We start from the raw sequence: 18787 nt of genomic DNA on the forward strand, positions 1-18787 counted from the left end.
TCAATTCTCAGTTTACTTCAATTTTCAAGTCACAGAAATATTGAAATATATCAGAATGAGTTCTGAGATACCACTTTAACAGTGGATCTGAATAGCCACATCTCTCATATACTATTACTCTGCCATTGGGATTTAGTCATTAAAATTCTACTGAGGGACTTCTACAGTTTAATCTTTACCAAGAATCATACCTCCCAGTCCAGAAAGGCCTTCAAGATCAAGAACCTCAAGAGCCACAAGAATGATATCACCACCACCTAGATTATCATCAGAGAACATTTACTGTAGTCATCCTTTCATTTTAGTGTTATTAGAAGGCAATGGCACCCCACTCCAGTACTCTTGCCTGGAAAATCCCGGGGACGGAGGAGCCTGGCGGGCTGCAGTCCATGGGGTCACTAAGAGTCAGACACGACTAAGCGACTTCACTTTCACTTTTCACTTTCATGCATTGGAGAAGGAAATGGCAACCCACTCCAGTGTTCTTGCCTGGAGAATCCCAGGGACGGGGGAGCCTGGTGGGCTGCTGTCTTTGGGGTCGCATGGAGTCGGACACGACTGAAGCGACTTAGCAGCAGCAGCAGCAGCAAGGGATGTTCAATGTATTTGTCACTAGCCAAGTGAGCATTCAGTCCATGCCTGGACCAAATGATGCTATGAAGTAGTCAAAAGAAGTAAAGGAATCAATTTATTGCTGCCTCTACCCTTATAGCTCTTTAATGTGCAGTGGTATCTCCTTGAGGTCAGTTTAAAACAAAGAAGCTGAGAGGCACTGTTCCAGATGGGTTGCCTGGAAGACACCATTGACACCCCTACTCTGTGATTAGTTAGCTAAGGATACAGAAACTCAGGAGACAGGAATGCAGAGAAGTAGCATTCCACAGTACAGAGAGAATGCAAAGTCAGTTCTCAGGGGTCTTGAATGATATCTGACTTTAGCTTTCTGGAGTACTGTAAAACGTATACCTCTGCAGGAAAAACAGTCTTTTTAAAAAATTCTATAAAAACCATGCATACAAAAAATATGATCTAAATATCTGAATAAAAAATATATGTTCACTTATTTACTCCACAAATATTTATTGAGTGCCTACTAGATGCCAGACACTTTTCTGGGTACTGGATCTAAAGCAATTAACAAAGAATCATGGCAACCTATGGACTGGGAGAAAATATTTGTGAACGATGCAACCTACAGGGCTTAATTTCCAAAATATACAAACAGCTGGAACAACTGAATAACAGCAAGAAAAACTAACTAATCAAAAAATGGGCAGAAGAACTGAATAGATATTTCTACAAAGAAGACATACAGATGGCCAACAGGAAAATGAAAAGATGCTCAACATTGCTAATTACTAGAGAAATAGAAATTGAACTACAATGAGGTATCACCTCAAACCAGGCAGAATGTGCGTGTGTGCTTGGTTACTCAGTCGTGTCTGACTCTGTGACCCCATGGACTGTAGCCTGCCAGGCTCCTCTGTCCATGGGATTATCCAGGCAAGAATACTGGAGTGGGTTGCCATTTTCTCCTCCAAGGGATCTTCCCAATGCAGGGATTGAACCTGCGTCTCTTGTGGTTCCTGCCTTGGCAGGCAGATTGTTTACCACTGAGCCATGAGGGAAGGCACACTGAGCAGAATGGACATCATTTAAAAATCAACAGATAGTAAATGCTGGAGAGGGTGTGAACAAAAAGGAACCCTCTTACACTTCTGTGGGAATGTAAATTGGCATAGCCACTAATGAAAAGCAGTATGGAGTTTCTTTAAAAAACTAAAAAAATACATGCGCCCCAATGTTCAAAGCAGTGTTATTTAGAGTAGGCAAGACATGGAAGCAACCTAAATGTCCATCGATAGATGAATCGATAAAGAAAATGTGGTGTATATATATATTCAATGGAATATTACTCATCCATTAAAAAGAATGAAATAATACCATTTGAAACAACATGGATGGACCTAGAGATTATCATATTAAGTGAAGTCAGTCAGAAATAATAGGACAAATACCACATGATATCACTTAGATATGGAGTCTCTAGTATGATACAAATGAACTTATTTACAAAACAGAAACAGGCTCATAGATATAGAAAACAAACTTATAGTTACCAAAGGGGAAAAGGAGTGGGAGAAGGATAAATTAGGAGCTTGGGATTAGCAGGTAAAAACAGGTTGTATATAAAATAGACAACCATACTGTATACCACATGGAACTATATTCAATATCCTATAATAAAACATAGTGGGAAATAAAACTGAGCCACTTGATTATACATCAGAAACTAACACAACACTGTAAATTAATTATACTTCAATTAAAACATTTTAAAAAATAGTCATGGAAACTGATCTCACGATATTTACAATTGTGAGAAAAAGTGGAATCCTGTCTAGCCTCTTTTAAAATTTATTCATTCAAAAAATGTTAAATGAAATAGGACTACTGGTGGCACTTTGTCTTCTTCAGTAAACAAAACTGAGACATTCGTGCCCTCGTGAAATCTCCAGTTTAGTAGGGGTAGATAAGCAATAAACACAATAAATGTGTGAATTATATGGTAGAGTCAAGGGAGATAAGTGGGGTGGATAAAAGGCAAAAATCGAGCAGGGTAAGAAGGGGGATCAGGTGTGCCAAGGGGAGGGAGGTGTGCAGAGTCAGCAGGCAACTTGAAGTAGGGCAGTCAGCTCACTGAGAAGATATTTGAGCAAAGACTTGAAAGGTGAGGGTGACAGTCCCTCAGATACCTGGAGAAAGACGAGCCATCCCTAAGGCTTTAAGATGGGACCTGATGTGTTCAAGGAAGGAGAGGAGGCTAGTGTGGCTGGAGAGGGTCCACAGGAGAGGTGACAGTAAGAGGAAATGAGATCAGGAGAAATGGGAGCAAACCGTGACAGACCTAGGACTATTTAAGGACAGGGTTCAAGAGGATACATGCATCCCGATGTTCACTGAAACACTGTTTATAGTAGGCAAGACATGGAAGCAACCCAAATGTTCATTACGGGACTTCCCTGGTGGTGCAAGGGCTAAGACTCAGTGCTCCCAATGCTGGGGGCCCAAGTTCGACCCCTAGTCAGGGAACTAGATTCCACATGCCCCCACTAAGAGTTCTCATGCCTCAACTAAAAATCTGACATGCTACAATGAAGATGGAAGATCCTGTGAGCTGGAACTACAAATAAATAAATATAAATAAATAAACAAATGTCCACTGACAGATGAATGGATAAAGAAGATGAGGTACGTATATACAGTGGAATGTTGTTTGTTGTTGCTGTTTTGTTGCTGGCGTATCTGAAGGTGGAATATTACTCAGTCATTAAAAAGAATGAAATGCCATTTGCAACAACATGGGTGGATCTAGAGGTTATCATACTAAGTGAAATAAGTCTGATGTAGAAAGACACATATCATATGATATCACTTATATGTGGGAATCTAAAAATAATGATGCAAATGACCTCATTTACAAAGTAGAAATAGACTCACAGACTTAGAAAATGAACTTATGGTTATGGGGGGAAGTGCTGGGGGAACAGGATAGATTGGGTATTTGGGATTGACATGTATACACTGCTATATTTAAAACAGACAACCAACAAGGAACTACTGTATACAAGTAAATAATAAATTAAAAATTAAAAAAAAAAAAAAAAAGAAAGAACTTGGGCTTTAACTCTAAGAGATGAAAGAAGCCAGGGAGGGCTTTAGCAGAATGGCATGAGACACCTGACTTGCCTTCCACACCACCTTCTTGTCAGAGGAGACTGGAGGGAGCAGTAGAGAAGCGGGGAGACCTCCTGTTAGAATAAGCTGGGAGAAAGATGAGGGGGCTCTGATGAGGTGGGAGGAGCTGAGACAGCGATGTGAGATGAGACAGTGAGGTGACAGATTCTGAGTAGATTTGAAGGTGGAGCCAACAGGATTTGCTCAAAGATTGCACTGTGATATGAGAGAAAGGGAAGCTGCTGAGAACAACTCTAAGGCTTTTGACCTTTTGGAAGAAAGGAATTTTCACCAACTGAGATGAAAGGTGGCAGGAGGAGCATGTTTTAGGGGAAAGACCAGGAGTTCAGTTTGGAGCATGTTGGGCTTAAGATATTTAGGAAATTATCAAGCCTAGCTCTGGAGTTGGGTGAAAATCTGGGCTGGATGTATAAACTTGGAAGAAGCATCATGTAAGATGTTAACTGCATATGATTAAATATGAAAATATGAATGTGGTTCTAAAAATACAAAATTTTATGAAGCAAAAATTTGAGTTTCTCCTTCACTGTATTACTCCAAACCCATGACCCTTTTCAGTAGTAACATTATTAGGGAGCTAGTATGTAAGTGTTAAGAAACTAAAAATGTCTTCAGAATATGCAATCTGCCATTTCAGAGATCCAGAAACAATCCTTGTTCTAGGATCTACGGGCATATTTTTTTTCCCATTTATCTGTATCTTCCCTTTGTGCGTATGTGCTCAGTCGCCTCTGACTCTTTGCAATCCCATGAACTACAGCCCATCAGGCTCTTCTGTCCATGGGATTTTCCAGACAAGAATATTGGAGTTGCCATTGCCTATTCCAAGGGATCATCCCAACTCAGGGATCAAACTCTCATCTCTTGCTTTAAGAGAAGCATCATTGCCAAGCGGATTCTTTACCACTGTGCCACCTAGGAAGCCCTATATATTCCCCTTATCTACACTGTAATATAATTTCCAGAATGGCCATCTTATACCATTAAGGTACTGAAGTAACAGAATTTCACAGCTGTTTGGAATAAACATTATACTTGGCTTTGCATATCTTTTCTTATGAAATTAAACTGATTTTTAATTGGCCCTATGTTGCAATTTTTTTCTTTAGCCATCTGGAATGTGCCTGAGCTAAGCGGTACCATTGATTTGAGAAATATCATTGATTATAGAGTACAGGATACACTTTAAGCACTATAGTAATAATTCTCTAGACTCTAGGCTTTCATCCCTAAAATAGAACAAAGTTTCCGTACCTTCCATTAGAAAAAGGTGACCTTCAGAATGTGAACTAATGCATTTCTGTTCTGTTGAGTTGGCAATTACTCGTGTAAGGAAAGTAATGATGACTCCTCAAATAGCCAGTCTTACAAGTTTAGACCTTCATCTGTAATAAAACTCAATAGTCTTTCACTGTTTCTTCCCTGGAATAAAGAGAAAAAAAGTAATTGAAAAAGAAAAACAAATCAAATCCACTTTAGTTTGATTTTTGACAGAGTTCACTCCAAGACCGTGTATCAGAAGGCTCCGTACATCTGGATAGACACACGGTTTATCCCAGTCAGCTATTGGTTACACAACTATTGCATCCATCATGGTAGTCAATAAATAGGGAGAGAAAAAAAAAACAACAAAGAGTAAGGCATAAGTTCTCAAGAAACTTACAGTTCCATTAAGCCAATAAAAATTTACCTTTAGGGAAAAAATATCACTGTGAATGATTCTCAGACCAACTGAATCAGGTATTCTGCTGACAAAAACAGTAATGTCTGACTGTTCTCAATTCAAAGTTTATGAATTTTTCTTGCAACTTTAGCGCTAACTGCTATCTTTTTCTAGGGAGATCCAGCACATAACAAAGTGAATAAGTGCCAGAAGCAGTAACAGAAACTGAAGCTCAGCCAATTATATTTAATTCAATAACTTGATTTTTACAAACACATGAATTCCTACTTGTGATTTTACTTTGCAACCATTTTTTTTTCTGATAAAATGTTTCTATTTGCAAGATCAAATAAAACCTGTCAAAATTACATGGCACCCTGCAAAGAACTGTGTCACCTGAACAAATTTGTTCTTGTGCTGCTGCTACTGCTAAGTCGCTTCAGTCGTGTCCGACTCTGCGTGACCCCATAGACGGCAGCCCACCAGGCTCCCCCGTCCCTGGGATTCTCAGGCAAGAACACTGGAGTGGGTTGCCATTTCCTTCTCCAATGCATGAAAGTGAAAAGTGAAAGTGAAGTCGCTCAGTCATGTCTGACTCTTAGCAACCCCATGGACTGCAGCCTACCAGGCTCCTCCGTCCGTGGGATTTTCCAGGCAAGAGTACTGGAGTGGGGTGCCATCGCCTTCTCTTCATGTGCAAACAGGCTCAAAGGATGAAGCAAGGGTCATATCAGACTTCTCCTTCCTCCTTCTCCTCTCCCTCCCCACAGCTCCCTCCTTTCTTTCTCCTCCAGTGGTAGTTTGCTCTGGGCTCTCTCTCACCATCCTTCCTCTGCATTCCACTCACTCACCACCCCAGGTAATGCTAGAACAACCATAATAACTTTCAGACTGATTCCCTTCCTTAGTCCCTGCCCACTCAAATGCAGCACATTCTCATCTCATAGACTCATCTTTTTACAACATAGAATTTTTGTCAGGCCCTTTTCCTGTTCAGAAATGTTTACTAATTCAATTCCTTATTCCCCATTTAATAATGTTCAAAAATCTTAGAGTCAGAATAAAAAATTACAAAATACAACCGTTTCTAGCCTTTGGTTAATATCTGAATGCAAAGTTTCACATACATACGACTATGTTCAACCTAGTGCTCAAAAGAAATTTGATAAAAGATTTTTCACACCAGTGAAAATGAGTAGCTGGTTCCCTTTTAGGAAGTGGCATGGTCTATCTAAACTTGCTGGGTTTTGTTCCCTTAAGGAATAAAGGATGATTTATCTTGACATCTATGGATGAATATCAGCATTTCCATCACTTAGAAATGATCAGTTATTCTTTTTTTATGAATTGTCCTGTCACTGGAGGTTTACTGGAATTAAAGACAAATGTATTTATCAGGACTGCTGAAAACCAGAGTGGTCAGGATGGCAAAACTTGATGTTTGCTGTCAATAGAAAATATGGCTGGTATGGTTATTTCATAGAGCCCTGACATCGCCTAAGTGTCTACCACATTGTTTGCTATTTATTAGAGAATTTAAAGTGTCTTCTGCAGAAGTCTGAAAAGATTAACTTTATAACTAAATGATTACCACCCCCCTAGGGAAGCATGATAGAGTACCACTCTATTCTTTATATGTTGTTTTACGTTTTATTTTTAATACACACGTTAACTTTAGAATCCAGAGGGGAAAAAATAGTATGCCTGTTTAAACAAGAAACTTTAAAGTTTCTTGAAAAATTCATACAGGGACTTCCCTGGCAGTCCAGTAGTTAAGACTTCACCTTCCAATGCAGGGGGTGAGAGTTCAATTCCTTGCTAGGAAGCTAAGATCCCACACGCCTCATGGCCAAAAAACCGAAGCAATGTTGTAAAAAATTCAACAAAGACTTTAAAAATGGTCCACATCAAAAAAAAATTTTTTAAGTCATATGCATAGTTAGCTTTGCAATTTGGGGTTTGCCAGATGTTTGAAATTTGCTGTAGGAGTTGGTCCTGTCTAATGAATTAATTTCTGAATGGCATCTCGGTACCTGTTAGAAACAGCCACCAGACTCAGAATTCAACAATGGCAGTTTGTTCATTCAATCCAGTCATTACTGACTAATTTGCATTTAGAATGCTAACTCAACCATTACTTGGTCATTCCTGAAAACAGCCTGATTAGAAAGATAATTTCCCCTGCTTAAAAGTGAGACCAGCCAACAGTGGTCCATAGAGGAGGCCAGTTCCCCTGTTATTCAGTCATGACTGCCGGGAATTAAGCCACGTTTCAGGGCCACCACATATCCAGTAAGACACCCCAAAGTGCGATTCAAAAAAAAAAATAGCTTCAATGTTTCTATTTCATAAGCACTTGGATTTAGATTTGCTCAAATTCTACGATGATCAGCCTTGAAAGCAACATCGGGTCTATCCAACCACTTTTCACAGCAATCCAAATATAAAATATGCGGCAGTGTAGCTGTACTTGTAAAATGTTCACAAACTCCCCCAAATGTACTAACAGTAGTATCAGAGTGACAAGGTGATAATCAGACGACAGATACATATTCAAAATCCAGTATGCACTGGACTCCGTGCTGGAGCTATGTACAGGGATGGGGGCAAGAAATCAGACATTCACAACTCTATTTTTGCTCTAAGATACTTATAGTTTGCTAAAGAAACTAGTCGAGTGCAAATGAAACTTTAGAACACTGTAGGAAAATTTTCAATTGTATTTACTTAAAATTTTTAAATAAGCATCTTTTTTTCTACATCTTTCTCCACAAAAACACATGTTTTGTTTTGTTTTTTTTTACAGTCATCTGATTTAAGCTTAAGGCACGGTGTTTAGTGCACATGTTACTTTAGAAGGTTGGAAAACTCCCAAGAATTGACCCTGAAATTATGTATTTCATGATTTAAAGAATGCTGATGAACACTGTCTTTCCAGAAGGGAAGCATAGAAGCATAATCAACCTGAGAGAAGGCATTTTGAATAATTAAAACATGTTTCTAGCGGACCACAGACAGATGAAGTGAAAGGAAGTGTCGGTCACTCAGTTGTGTCCGATTCTTTGCAACCCCATGGACTGTAGCCCTCCAGGCTCCTCTGTCCATGGGATTCTCCAGGCAAGAATACAGAGTGGATAGCCATTCCCTTATTCCAAGGGATCTTCCCGACCCAGGGATCGAGCCTGAGTCTTCCGCACTGCAGGCAGTCTTTACCATCTGGGCTACCAGGGAAGCCCTCACGGAAGGATAACACATGTAGTGAATCAGTGTGTTATCAGTTTCCATTACTGAATGCCATCATGTGTAATAATTGTCTATGCTATTCTAAAATATACAAATACATCACTCTCAAACATACATGCGTTTTGTTTTTAATAGAAGAGTGTCCTCAACATTCCTCAAATGAATGAAAATCCTGTTTACGTTCTTGTCTGCCCCAGTTTATGGCTTCACGAGAATTTATTCTCCTTTTAAGCACACACAGACTGTACTAATTCCCGTTTTTGGTTGGTGGAGCCTCTTCAGAGCATGTTAGGGGCAAAGGACTTTCTTCCTTGATCCCAGGATAAGGTCAGAATGAAAATAACAGTCTTAAATGAACCCAGCTCCTTCACGCCACCTCCAACTCATTCAAAGGAGTGCTTTGGGTGGCAGGTGGAGTTATAATTAGAGATTAGGAAAAAAAAAGCCACATCAGCAGCTGTTGCTCCTGTTTGTTCCCGGCTGTGGCTGTCACCAATGGGCAAACTGGCATAAATAGGCCTTCGCAAGTGGAAAGTCATTTAACCCCTGTCCTTGTCACACTCCAAGTCCTCTCAGTGGCCAGAGAACAGAAAGAAAATCTGACTGTGCATGCGCGGAGGGTGAGCCGAGAGTACAGCCCCAACCCGAAGGCACCTCTGCAGGGGGAGCCTGGAGACTGTCTTCCCTGTCGGAGACGCCGGACACTCCAACCCAAACAAATAGGTTAGTGCGCAGAGTAAACCTATGCATTTTAGCTCTGACCTCTTGTCGATGTGATCTGGGTTTTTCTGACAGAGCTGTAATGGAAGGGTGACTGTTAATTGAGAGTTATTTGAGGACTCATTTAAAACTCCGGTGCCCATGATAACAAATTATGAAATTGGGCTTAATTTATTATGTTCCTCTCCCAACTTTGCTGTACTCATATTAAACAAATAGAAGAGATGAAGATGGAACAATGGAACTGCTTTTGTAACCTGAGTCCCACAAAAAAAGTAATGGCACTTAACTTTTGCCAAAAAGTCCTGTTTTCTTTGTTAAAAATCAGTCATGTTGAAGGCTTAGGTTGGTGATTACAAAAACTACAGCTTCAGAATATAGTTTAAAATTTTCACGTTTTTTTTTTGTTTGTTTGTTTTTAGGGAAATTAGGTAAATGGGAATTAGATTGTTTCTTTACATCTGAATAAAGACAGAAGATGTCCTTGTTGATGGTAAAATGTGTGCCATAAGGTACTATGTATATAAGAAATCTGCTATAGGATTTATCAGTTATGTCTAATACAGTTCTACCTAAAAATGTCATAATTTCAGCCTAAATAACTCTGTAGAATCCTCCACATAGATCCTTTCCAAAGCAAAAGGTTTCAAAGAAATTTCATTTTCTATGTGCTACATGTCAGAAAGCTGTAGAGCAGGATTTCCAAATAAAGACCAGCTTCAGGGCATCTTCTCAAAGCCTGAATATTTAGTGTCTTGGTGAAAAGCAATGGAATTCCAGAGAACTCACTGAAAGCTAGGATTTGGGGCCCAGTTCTCATCCTACCTACATCCATGGAACAGATCCAGGTGGAAAGAGTCCTAAATAATGGCCTCATTTTTTTCAGTTCCAAAGAGAAAGTGACCTAAGCATTTTACATGAGACTTTTCAGTGGGAAAATGCACCTTTCTTAGAATCACTGGGGCCTGATGTTTTTTCTACCTTTTGAAGTACACAGAGTGCACTCGGAGCTCCACTAAAGAGACAATTAAATTAAAACCACCAAAAGTAACCCATCAATTAAATTCCCAAAAGGGGCTTGCTTCTCCTGATTTCTGAGAGAGCTGTAACTTCCTTCAAGGAAATTCAAAGGCGAAATAAATGCCTATTTACATACTTTAGCAAATAAAGACCCAAACTGATTTGGGTTTGACTACTGATTTTGAAAATGTCAATGACAAAACTGAGAGAGCAGTTTCGAAACATATGCATTACCATATGTAGAATTGGATAGCCAGTGGAAATTTACTGTATGGTGCAGGGAGTGCTCAAATCCAGTGCTTTGTGACAACCTAGAGGGGTGGGATGGGGTGGAGGTGGGAGGGAGGTTCAAGATGGAGGGGACATATGTATACCTGTGGCTGATTCATGCTGATACAACACAAATGTTGTAAAGCAATTACCCTCTAATTTAAAATAATTAAACTTTAAAAAACAGCAAAAAAAGAAAATATCAGTAAATGTAACATGTATCAATACCTTAAATCTTCCCATGGATGCAGAAAATATATGATAGATGATATTACAATGTATTTCATATATCTTATTTAGTCATTCAAATATTTATTGAGTGATAGTCATATAATCTCTAAATAATATTTAGACATGAAGGCAAGCTTAAGATGTCTAATATTACTTTTTCCAGAACTACTCTCCTCCCCTTTTCTACTAAAAGATTTAGCACTGAGGTCGTGGTTATCTCCAAATTCCAAATTGTTTCAAGCTAAGAAAGGCAAATTAGTAAAGAAGACTAACTTGTTGCTGACTAGGATTTCTTTGAGATATAGATTTATGCTCTGTCTTAAACATCGCTTTTTACTTGTGTTTTGTCTTCTTGCTCTTCTAGAAAAACAAACAAACAAACAAACTGTCCAAGATGACTGTCACTTACTCCAGTAAAGTAGCAAATGCAACTTTTTTTGGATTTCATAGGTTACTCCTCAAGTGGAGAGGCAGCATCTACAAACTATTGTACAGGGAATTTATTGTTTTTGCTGTACTTTACACGGCAATAAGCTTGATGTACAGGTACTTTCCTTTGCATGTGTTCTTAAATGGCCATCAAATAGCATATATGAATACAGTCTCAAAAATCCAAGTCCTTTGGTTGCCTCTGACTTTTGCATTATGTAATCTCCTCCTTTGCATGATTCTCTGTCACCCTCTTGTCCCTGGGACTGAGTATCTTAATCCACACCTAACCATTTTTGGGATGTTAAATGGACTCTAACCCATCATGTTTAGGTGGTTCCCATTCCAGCCCCACTTGAACTGGTCGTGATGAAGTATTATTTGTGCTTCAGGAATTTTGCTCCAGGCAAAAAATGAAAGATTTATACTTAGATCCTCACTAAGTGATGATTTTTACCATTCAAAATCATTATTTTTGCCTCTCTGAATGATATCGTTCGAAGTTTGAGTTTATGATTTGACTGCTTGCAGCGACTACTTACATAATTAACACTTTCATAAATAGTGTATACCAGGCAACTTTCCTTCCTTTTTCCTGGAATGACAAAATCTTATCTAAGATGGTGCCCCCAAACTTACCAATATCTCAATTAAAGAAAAAGGCTAAAAACGAATTTATTTTTGTCATATCTTCAAAGTTGAAGGCACATTATATTCACAAAAATGTTTATTCTTTATAACATCACAAACTTTGCCTGTCAGATTGACAGGTAATTTGAGCAACATTACTTCCATGAAATACTTTTATGACTAACAATTATAGTCTTAATAAAATTTTATCAGTATTATAAATGGGAAGCTCCATGAGTTCTTTTAATTAATATTGATTGCACAATTTCTTCTCAGGGAGAAGTTAAAACTTAAAATAGAAAAGTTAAAGGTTTTTGAGGCTGTATTTCCACCTTTTCTGTGCTTATCAGTTTGTTCTTTCCCTTCTGCATACCATGAACAAATTTGCATGTCATTGCTCCCACATGTATTCCTCCTTGCAGTGACAGGACCCCATGTGAAGAAGAGGGAGGTTAATTTGACTGGTTGATAATGACCAAAAGTGAACAGTTATTTTGCTATATATCAAAACTACTGTTCCCCAAAAATGTATATATTGGTATACATTTTGGCAAAATATCTTTAAAAGGGAAGTTTTATTAAAAACCTCTGATGATTTTTTGAATAAATCCTCTAAATACAGTATTATTTTGACAATTTATTTGTATGTCATTCAATCCTTCACAATATCAAATGGTGGAAGACACATGACGTTTCAGGATAATTGTCTCATTCGTTTATTTTTACTAGTGTGTATTTATTGCTGCTACTGCTGGTTAGAATAGAACAGCTCTTAGAGCAGTTGCATCGTAGCCAGAGATGCTCCACTGGGCCTTAATTTTGGCTCCAATGTCTTATTTATTTCCCACAAAACTGTATGCACATATTTTTTCTAAAGACCAAAAAGTGCTTGTGTTTTTAACGATCATCATTATTTCAAGCCATTTTTCATTCTTTAAATTTCGAACGTAAAATCTTATTAAAATAGATCCTTTTATCTTGATCACAGCTCTACCAAGAACTAGGCTGAATCTGTTGAGAAAGTCAGACATGCCCGTAGACAAATATAGACAAATAAAAAAAATGAGTTTCATTCTCATATCCACTAACAATGCTAAAGTTTTTTAATCCCATTATAAGCAAATAGTTATGCTTGTCAAAAAATCATAAGATAGAACCCGAATTCACTAGCTTGATTATCTCTCTTTGTATTTTGGGATACATTTGACAAAATACTTGCTGTAGTACCTTCTAGCTAGTAAAATTTCTATGTGTCTATTAGCTTAATATTTTTTCCTTTGGCCAATTATTAATAGTAACAACCACTTTATTATTGACTGACATTATATACTAAGTGGTTTTATATATCATGTATTCTTTAATCCTCCTAACATCCCTGATACACAGGTATTATTATTATTATCCTCATTTACAAATGAGAAAACTGAGACTCAGAGAGAGTTAAATATATGCTCAAAATCCAAATCTGTAAGTGGCAGATCTGGGACTCAAACATGGCTCTGTAAGGCTCTATGGTCTGTGCTCTCCACATTTAATTCTCTCTGACCAATTCAATTTGAGTCCCAGAAACCAATCTGGCTGTAACTTGTCATCAGCCTCATCTTGAGAGGCCTACCCACCAGGTGACGCCTTGCCTGTCATCTTTTCTTGACTGTAGAATTTCTGACACCCCCTCCAAAGCTAAGGCTGCATTGGGCACTCCAAGCCCACCTGAATCCCACACACATCCTTAGCGCCAGCTCCCAGGTCTTCACCAGCAGTCTGATTGTGGCTCACTGTCACCTCATTATCCCTTTGCTTCCTTCCTCAAAGCTCTACTGACCCAAATAGGCCTCTGACATATGCCATAGTGGGTGTTTCCAAGGGAGTCCTGATTCTTTTCGAACAGCTGCATTCACTCATTTATTCAAATTCATCTGCCTTCTTTCCAGATTTCGATCATTATTATTAACCTGCCTTGAGATATCTCTTCTGATTCTGAATCTCCCCCTTGAAACATAAATATCAATAATAGCTCTATTAAATGGATTCATGTTTAACAATACCATAAAGTGGGTTTCTGTCAGATCTATAATATAAATTTTGATATTTTTATACTATAGAAATAAAAACTCACCACATATAATAATAAAAATTTCACTTCTAACTGTTGAATCTGTGTTGTTGTTTTATATTTTAAATAACTCTAGGCTTTAAAATAAACAGTTATAACATCCCTTGAGGTATAACACACATAACTAAGAATGTACTGAGTAGAATATTCATGAGAAAGTAAGATCAAGATGTCAAATCCAGGGTTATTATTCAATAATTACTTAATAAGCATATTCCAATAATAAACATAATTAAGACATTCTTTTTTAAGTGCATATGTTTAATAATTGGATAATGTACTCCTTTATGAAGTATTTTGCTCCAAATCCCATGCATTAATCATATAAAAATTTAAAAATATAAAACATTCAAAATAAAATGGATTACTATGTCCCACTGTCTAATGACCAATAACATTTATGTTCTAAAAACATTAGTACTTAAAATGTTCAGCAGTTAAAAAGCTTTTGAGATACATCAGCTTAGGTATAAAAGGAAAAGCTACTGCTCCTTTTAAAAAAACTGAGATTATTTTTGCTTGTTTGCAGTGAATGTCACTTGCAAAGCAGGTGCAGAAGTATAATATCATAAAGGGCTGTGCATTTTATTTTTGCTCCAGATTGTTACTTACAGGAGCCCAAAAACGTTTCTTTGAAAAATTATCAATTTACTGTGACAGATATGCTGAACAAATTCCAGTAACCTTTGTGCTTGGTAAGTATAGGTCACACGCAGCATGCAGCCACACAGCTGTCTCCGCGATGGTGATACCAGTGACTCTGCATGGGAGTGTTTCCAAGCTGAGAGGCATGCCTGAAAAGCCACTGCTTGCAATAGAACCAGAATCATCCATAAGGTTTACCTTCAAGACTGCTTTTGCTAAATTAACACCCAACAAGTTTGAGGTAATGATCTGCTCTTGGACAATTAAGCTTTCTCTTTACTAACTCTCCATTTTTTGCCATCAATATGTGAGTTCTAATATCCACTTAGTGTTACGCCATTGCCAGGCACAAATTACTTTTTTTTTTTCTGGAGGGAAAAATCATAAGATATGGATAACTAAATGTTTTTACACCCTGATCTCTAAAAAAGGCTAAAATTCTGCTAAAAGCATCAGTGTCAACAACGTGTCTTCAGTAAGAAATTACTTTACAGTTTCCTGTTATTCTGCAGGCTTTTATGTTACTCTAGTAGTGAATCGATGGTGGAACCAGTTTGTGAATCTGCCCTGGCCAGACAGGCTGATGTTTCTCATCTCCAGCAGTGTTCATGGAAGTGACGAGCATGGGCGCCTGCTCAGGAGGACACTGATGCGCTATGTCAATCTCACCTCCCTGCTCATTTTCCGCTCAGTGAGCACAGCTGTGTACAAAAGGTTTCCAACGATGGACCACGTGGTTGAAGCAGGTATTGTGAATTACTCTTCCTTCCATGGGGCTCCTCTCAACCTTCAAATTTCCTCTGAAACTATCTTTTATTCATCCATTCATTCATTCAAGAAACATTTACTAAATACCTATCCTGTGCCAGAAACAGTCCTAAGAGGCAAAAAATGAATAAGCCATCGTTCTTGCCCTCAAGAAGTTTACTTAGGGGGCAGAGCAAAGGAAACAGCAAACAGTCAACCTCATATTAAGTTGCCAACAGTCATAATATAGTAATATTATCTTACAATCTATAATATGATAATTATCCTATTACATTTTCATATTTCATCATATATCATTTTTAAAGAAATATAAACCATCTGTAATATTATCTTACATTGTCTAGTACTCTACAGCTTATGCACTTTCACAAACATTATTTCATTTGGACCTCAATAAAACCATGAGAGGTTCAGAGAGGATATGACCTTCCCTGGATCACATTGCTCATTAATGGGAGAGTCAAATTTTCAATTAAGACTCAGAACTCCTAACTTAATACTTTTCCCCAAACATAGCAGACTCTGATAGGAAATAGCAATGTGGGTTTTCATCTACACAGACTCTGATAAGTGGCAGTAAAAGGCTGCTTCAGTGGAGGTCTGTTGTCTCTTCTGTTCCTCAGAGCAGACGTAGTTTTGCACCTGGGCTCCTGGACACAGGATGCTGAGAACAAATCATATTGAAGGATGGTTCTCTTTGTGGTTAATATTTAGCAAAAGTGAAAGTGATAAGCTGTTAAATCAGCCTTCAAGGGGATAAGGATTAAATGAGATCATTGTTGGCAAGTACAGAATAAAAATGGGTTGTTGTGCTGAGTTGTCTTTGATCGATCTGAGAGTATGTTGGAATGTATAAATGAATATATAGTAAACATAGGAACCATGATTTTGCCTTTATGTTGAGTACAGTCTCAAATTAGCTTTCATTATCCAGTCTCTTTTTCTGAAATGTCCTTGAAAATACATAGTGATATGTGTATATACTTTAAGACTAGCATTTTTGTTTGTTTTTGGAGGTTTGGGAAATTTTTGTTTGGTTTTGTCTTCTCAGATGACAATATAGATAGTGACCAAGAACACAGAGTAAGAGTTCAACTCCTCTACCCTTTACCAGCTTCGTGACCTTGTCTAAGTTACTTTACCTTTCTAATGCTTCAGTTTCCTCATCTATAAAATGAGGTTATAGTGATGTTGTAAAACCCTCTGCTCTCATATACCTCCTAGCTTGTTGTGAAGATTAAATAAGATAATATTTGCAGTGTCTAGAAGCTTACTTGGCACGTGGTATGACATGCATTCTTGCTTTTAATAATGAAATCATCTAGTGCAAAGGCATAACACAGGCCTTTGATCATTTTAGAAGGAAGAATCATTTGATGTGACATCCCAGGTCTTCCTTATCTATGACCAGGAGGCTGTGAAAGTCAAGATGGAAATAAGGAAGGAACGTAGAGGCTGTTGTGAGGGGTACAGAGCAAGTTGTGAGAAAGTAATGAGTCACAGGGAGAAGGCAATGGCACCCCACTCCAGTACTCTTGCCGGCAAATCCCATGGATGGAGGAGCCTGGCTGCAGTCCATGGGGTCGTGAAGAGTCAGACACGACTGAGCGACTTCACTTTCACTTTTCACTTTCATGCATTGGAGAAGGAAATGGCAACCCATTCCAGTGTTCTTGCCTGGAGAATCCCAGGGACAGGGGAGCCTGGTGGGCTGCCATCTATGGGGTTGCACAGAGTCGGACGCGACTGAAGCAACTTAGCAGCAGCAGCAATGAGTCACAAGGAGTCAGTTACAGAGTCAGATGAAGAGTATAAATGGCCTGGCAAACATACAGGTATATTACAATATAAAACCAGTCAGAATTTAAAGAAAAATTAACTGCCACCCGTCCTCCAAATTTAAAAGTGGAACACTGCTTCAGAATGACCAGGTTGAAAATGCCACTTGATAGGTTAATTTTCTTACTCTAATATCTAAAGGATAGAATGAGATAAGAATTTCAACCTCTGGAAAAAGTTCTAAAACAAATGAGAAAGATTTGGCTCATTCCAAAAGGACGAGTGAGAGCTAAAGTTTACTCGGATGGATAAAGGTGTCTCTAGTTCTGACGCATCCTTGGAAAGAAGAGGGTACATTCTGCCAGGAATCGGGACTCCAGGCCCAATTCTCAGAGCAGATCTCCTCCTCTCAACGTCACCTTCATATTAACAGCAAGTGGGGAGGTGGCAGGGCAGCTGGCAAAGGAGCCCCTTTTGGGACCCCAAGTCAGACATGAGCTCAACGAGGCCTGAGTTGTTCTCAGGTCTGAGGGGCAAGCAGAAATTGTGAGATGAGTGGGAGAATGATGTTTAACGATGTGAATTCATTTCTTTTAGGTGCACTGTTCATAACACCAATGCTAACTCATTATCAGACTTACACAAATGCCTGTTTTGGTTACTTGCATCCACCCTCTCCCCCTTTCCAAGACATTCAGAATACTCCAATACTTCTTTCTCTCCAACCGCCAGGACCCCAACCATTCCAAGGGCATATGAAATCATTTGCTCCTTGATGTGCATTTAAACAAGTATGTCTCAAGGTATGATCTGCAGACCCATGGGCCCTTTGCACCTTGAATAACTTGAGTTGTTTATTTAAAATGCAAACTCCTGGCCCCTGCCTCAGACCTAGTGAATCAGAACCATGGAAGGCCTGGGAAATCTGCATTTAAACATGCTCTGGTGCTGCTTTGTTTATACACTGGAGTTTGAGAAGTTCTGAGTCTTTTCTGAGATGCTTATGTTTTAATCCTTTTTCTCACCCCTGGGGTAAAAAGCTTTGGCATTCACCAACTAATTCATTACTAAAAACAAAGCTGTAACAGTTAATAAAAGGGTGAATTCAAGGTTTCGACCATGCTAGAGGCTTCAGGATTGTAGGGTGGCTTTGGGCAGCAGTTTGCTCAGAGGCCATCATCTAGGGCGGCAGCATTCCCCAACCTTTTTGGAACCAGGGACTGGTTTCATGGAAGATAATTTTTCTATGGACTGATGGGGTGGGGGGTGCTTCGAGGTGATTCAAGCTCATTACATTTATTGCTCACTTTATTTCTATGATTATTACATTGTGATATATAATGAAATAATTATACAGCTCACCATTTTGCAGAAACTGACAGGAGGCAGAGCTTAGGCATTAACACGAGCGATGGGGGCGCTATACAGATGAAGCTTCACTCACTCCCTTGCCGCTCAGCTCCTGCTGTGCAGTCCGGTTCCTAACAGGCCACAGGCCAGTACCAGTCCATCACTCG

At 38.7% G+C, this 18787-nt stretch overlaps 1 protein-coding gene across 12 annotated transcripts in view; it reads left to right on the forward strand.

Moving 5' to 3' along the window:
- The first annotated feature begins 9194 nt into the window (after window positions 1–9194).
- BEST3 (bestrophin 3) overlaps window positions 9195–18787 on the forward strand; it is a 63976-nt gene continuing 54383 nt past the window's right edge. For 2 of the 12 annotated variants that reach the window (XM_070789297.1, XM_070789302.1), the window contains exons 1-4: window positions 9200–9388; window positions 11271–11452; window positions 14679–14773; window positions 15236–15469. In XM_070789297.1, the coding sequence (XP_070645398.1) occupies window positions 11301–11452; window positions 14679–14773; window positions 15236–15469 (481 nt within the window). In that variant the 5' untranslated portion in view covers window positions 9200–9388; window positions 11271–11300. The other 10 variants (XM_070789307.1, XM_070789295.1, XM_070789296.1 and 7 more) reach the window with 10 other exon arrangements.

Source organism: Bos indicus, chromosome 5 (genome assembly GCF_029378745.1).
Source record: "Bos indicus isolate NIAB-ARS_2022 breed Sahiwal x Tharparkar chromosome 5, NIAB-ARS_B.indTharparkar_mat_pri_1.0, whole genome shotgun sequence".
Taxonomy (NCBI): Eukaryota; Metazoa; Chordata; class Mammalia; order Artiodactyla; family Bovidae; genus Bos; species Bos indicus.